This window comes from Sparus aurata, chromosome 13 (genome assembly GCF_900880675.1).
Source record: "Sparus aurata chromosome 13, fSpaAur1.1, whole genome shotgun sequence".
NCBI lineage: Eukaryota > Metazoa > Chordata > Actinopteri > Spariformes > Sparidae > Sparus > Sparus aurata.
In genome coordinates, this window is record NC_044199.1 from 12880906 (window position 1) to 12885716 (window position 4811).

Here is a 4811-nt window from a genome sequence, read left to right on the forward strand (position 1 = left end):
GGAAAGGAAAAGTTCAGCTGGAAGAGGTTGAGGAGAGGAGGACTAATGGCCCGCATGGCGTTGCTCACAATACACTTATGGCATGTTGTAAATTCACCAGCGCCAATGTCATATGGACAGTCAAGTGTTGCTTCAAACGTAATGACAAAGTGATCTGATGTGATGCGAAACAATCAGAGCCGAAACCTCCATCCAGCCTGATAAAATTAAGTCAAGGCTGTGACCACTGTAGCGAGGAGGTTCTTGGAAATATAAGTTGTCGGAGATGGTTTTAAGAACATGATCTGTCATAAGTCCTTCAGGTATCTCCTAACACCCCTCAGGGTTTTAACTCCAGAATGAAGCACTAAATGATTTATTATTGACTGACAGAAATGTGCGCATTACAGTTTTCCCTATAGCACTACACAAGTGTGGTTAAAATAGACCCACTTTCCCCTGCCACACCTGTTTACCATCTCTTTAAAGATCTATCTGGACAATATGTCCCACTCCGTCTCACTTTAGTCGCAGTTCAACCTTCTTGTTCTGAACAGTTTCCACATCCCCTGCTGGGACAAGAGCTGGAACGATCCATCTACTATGTGGCAACTTCCTGCTTCCAGAGCAGCACCAACTTTCAGATGCGTGTGTCACCGACGGGAGACAAAGAGAGGAAAGGTGTAGCATCCTTGTGTAAAACTGTGTTCCAGCCGAATCACTACCTCCGAGACTTTGTTGAATGTTGACAAATTGTTAATATAAAATGTTTGAACATTGTGCACACATACAACCTACACTGGTAACCACGCTGTTTGATTTTTTTTTTATACACATTCAATAAAAATGTACAGCAGATCAACTTACATTTTTATTTTTTTTCCCGCTTCAATAAAAATAACTTTTCAACAGGGTTAAAACACTTGGTAAAGGAACACATTTAAGTTTGAATAAATCAGGTTTATCACAACATCAGCTTCCATGTGACATATTTTCCTTTTCTGTCGTACGATAAGTCCACGTCTTCTTCACATTGCCATTTCGGAAGTACACCTACTCAGATAAACTTCAGATAACACAGACGCTGAAGTGATTTCAGGTTTGTAATAAGGCATTGTAGTCAGTTGCATATAGAGCTGTACAGGTCAGAGCAGCAGCTTCAAGGTATTAGGGGTTCTTCATCTGGGCCCCCATTTGATGTTGGTGAGGCCTTGAAACTGTTTTCTCAGGGCCTGTCTGTCCGACCACTCTGAGTCCAGGTGGCTATCGTCATCTGCCTCCTCCAGTTTCTGAAAAGAGTTACCGGGAGAAGGTCAGGAAGGCACGCTCAGCACAAACATCAACGTGTTCTTTAGTCAGCCTTTCCTCACCTTCAGCTCCTCCTGCCTCCTGTGGTAATGCATCATCATCTGTTTCTGCTGCTCCTCGGTGATCACCGGCTCTCTCGCTGGTGCCCCCTGCCCTTTCTGAAGGGAACGACAACGAATGGATTACAGTCATACTCACAACTTACGCCAGAAAAATACTCGCTTCGGATTGGACGAAATCACTCTCACTTTTTGGATTTTGACCACGAGCTTCGTCTTTTCATTTTTGCCGATGTATTCCTGTAGTTTTTTCCCCCTCTGCATTTCTTTGGCAGCCCACCAGAGCTGGCACTCGTCTTCTGCGATCACCTGCAGAGATGCCTGAGGTACGGAAACAGATGGACAAGGAAGGAGGGAGGAAGACGGATCATCAGGGAAGCGGTGAAGACAGCTTCACCTTCAAATATAACAAATAACTGAGAGCTGATACTTGAGACAGGTTCAGCTGTTCACCTGTGTTCCCGAGAGGTCTTCCCGGTCCTCAAACTCCATCCTGATAGGGTCATGAGGAGGCAGCCCCATTGGATACACTATCATGACAGCACCCCTGAGCTGATCCAGGGCTGTCTTTACCATCTCAATGGTGACACAAACGTTAGCTTGAACCTGTTTCTGAAAGACGAAAAGAAAGACAGAATGAGTCAAAAACATTGAGTCTGAGTGAATAAGACAATCTAAGATTTAGTGTTACTCACTTTGGAGATCAGTGCCTTGGCCTCCTCCACTGTCCTCATCAACACCTCTTTCATTTTATCATTTGGAGCTGGCAGAAGGCAAAGAGACGGACTGTATGATTACCCAAATCCCTTTTCTTTTTTTTCCATGCTTGCTCAAAAATAAAGCTTCCTTTATTCAACATATTTTCGAGCAAATGAAAAGAAATGCATGGCAAATTATCCTCTTTACAACACCATTGACAGTAACATGTTTATATGTTAACCACAACAGGGATGCACAATGGCTGGGGCAAGGAAATTACATACTTGCAATTGAACTGATATTACTTAATTGCAGAATTTGTTTGCAGTTCAAAGCTACAACTAAATGAACAGGACCCCCGCAAAAAAGGAAAGTCTGAAAGGAATATGAAGCGGCAACTTCCTTGTGATAACAGTAGACAGGTATTTAGGATAATCTCCTTAAAGTTTAAGAAAATGTATGTCTTAAATGTTAGTCTCACCATGTCCATTCCTCCTCCCGATCTCATCCTTCTTAAGTACTGGCCCTCCGCTGGGTACGCACTTGTCTTCCCATTCATCCTGAAGTCTCAGATCTACAATCTGCTCCTCTGTAAGCCCCTGCATGTTAGGTGGCAGTGTGACTCCGTGGTCTGCCAGCTCTGGGATCTCTGAGGGCGAAAACACGAACAGGGAAGTCTGTGTGAGTGTATTCTCCTAAGACTTAAACATCTTGCTGCTGCAAGAGCTCAGAGACGTGACACAGGTATAACACTGAGAGTGTTATTTGATATTGGAAACACCCTTATGCACCTAAAAAGTTACTTCTTTATCTCTGATTTGTATTAACTTAACATAACAAGCCTAGTGGTGTTTTGCTAGCAAGCAGTTATCCAGGTTAAACAGCAGTTAAACAATGAGGTGTGAGTGAAGCCTGCCGAAGCCTCTCATCATCCCTACACAGACAAGCGTGTACAGAGAGAACAACTGTGTATGTCTTGTGTCTCACCTGAACATAATCTGTCCACTTTGAGTCTCCCGTTGTAAATGGCTGTAACCTGCTGGATCACCGTCTCCAGAGGCGCGTCCACGGTCGTGCTGTAAAGAAACTGGCTCTCGTCTCCACGCTTCACATGCAGCTGCACCATCTCGCCAGCCCGTTTACCTGCTAAGAGAGACGTTTAGGGGAAGTTTAATGCGTCTTATTTTTATTTTCTAGATTGAATGAGCCTGCAACAACACGAAGATGTGCCCGAGAGTAAAAGTAGCGCCCGGTTCCCCCCTCCCAAGGAAAACAGGTGTAACCATAGCAACAGCAGTGTGCGGACGCTTCCAGAAAAACACCAGCTAAGGTTACGTTAGCTTTAAACAAGCTAGCGGGTTTACTTTAGCTGTATACATTGACTCGCTCAATATTTTAAGAGTTAATCCATCTACAGTGACGTATAATACTGGTACCACTCACCTGTGAACTTGTTAAGACTGGACTCAGATTTCGTTTAGAACCGGTGACACGAGAAGCTTCACATGAGAATACAGCAGTGTCTGTAGTACTACTTCTTCTTCTTCGTGTGAATTAATTACGGCAGGTGGCAACAGTGTCACTGCCCTCTAATGGCGAGTAATGGTAACACATTATAAATAACAAATTATAGTCCTCATGAAGTTTGTTTTAGTCCCGATTGTGGCTGAAAGAAATGAGTTCTATCATTTTATTGATATCTTAATAATGTAGAACACTAGTAATGTATTATTTATTGTATGTAGCTGTTTAGTGGCGACTAGTCTATGTGGAAGGGTAAAGTTTGTATGGACTGTATGTATCAAACTTAAAGGGGCTGGTTTTATGTTTATGTTTTGTCATGGTAATGTTGTGTTATATTACAGTATGTCATATCATGTTTTGTAAACTGTGAATATGGAAAATAAATAAACACAATAAAACCACCAAAATTAATAAACTGAATTTCCACAAAATAGATTGATAGAAAGATAAACTAAATGTAGGACGCTTAACAGGGACCGTGTGCTTTGCTTGATGGATTGATTGAACCCAAGTTATCTTTTCAAGCTTGTTCATTTCTAAATATCTTTTCCTTTGCATGAAATTGGCAAATCAAAGTACCATACACAAACACACAAATAAAATGAATGAAATAACAGTAGACTGCGGTGCCTATTCACTGACACTAATCCTAAAATAAAAAATGTAAAAAAAGAAACTAGCAAAGTTTCAATGATATCTAGGTTGGCATTCAATATACGAGCCACTTTATATACCACTTTGTCACACTGATATATCTGGTTTTACAAAAAAAAAGGAGGGAAGAACGGTCAACCTGTCTAGTATTTAAATAATATGTTAGAGAATTATGTTTGAATGAGTGACTAAAATATGATGGGGTAGAAAGGGACAAGAACACACATCTATATGAAAACAAGTGGCAAATATTTATGTAGTAAACAAAAAGGTTGTGAATTATAATAAGAACATTTTGGCTGCAAAATATAATTTAAAAAAGGGGTTTCGCTATGGGTGCAAATCAAACTCACATAAATATTAGGTCCGTAAAAAATAACTGCCTGGGTGCTTTGAGAGGCTATTTATCCATTTGCAAATAATATAAAGGGAATAGAAAAGGCCATCTAAATTAAAGGGCATATAGAAGGCACAAAGTTTTGTTGTAGAAACACTGAAATTGAGCCAATTCCATCAACGAACAGATGGTTAAAATGTCTGCACAACTACAGTTTAAGTTTACATTCCAAAAGAAGACAAACATCAAGC

At 41.0% G+C, this 4811-nt stretch overlaps 1 protein-coding gene across 3 annotated transcripts; it reads right to left on the reverse strand.

Moving 5' to 3' along the window:
• Window positions 1-837: 837 nt before the first annotated feature.
• On the reverse strand, window positions 838-3624 carry cfap298 (cilia and flagella associated protein 298). 3 transcript variants are annotated; one of them, XM_030439006.1, is made up of 8 exons: window positions 3489-3624; window positions 3033-3191; window positions 2527-2694; window positions 2042-2109; window positions 1800-1958; window positions 1536-1667; window positions 1350-1445; window positions 838-1268 (listed from the first exon to the last, which is right to left on the reverse strand). In XM_030439006.1, exons 2-8 carry the CDS (start codon window positions 3169-3171, stop codon window positions 1158-1160), a joined length of 873 nt encoding a protein of 290 aa, XP_030294866.1. In that variant the 5' UTR covers window positions 3172-3191; window positions 3489-3624; the 3' UTR covers window positions 838-1157. The 3 variants fall into 3 exon arrangements, with proteins under 3 accessions (XP_030294866.1, XP_030294867.1, XP_030294869.1); XM_030439007.1 differs by having other exon boundaries at window positions 3033-3188; window positions 3489-3614; XM_030439009.1 differs by lacking the exons at window positions 2042-2109; window positions 3033-3191; window positions 3489-3624 and having other exon boundaries at window positions 2527-2604.
• Window positions 3625-4811: the final 1187 nt, after the last annotated feature.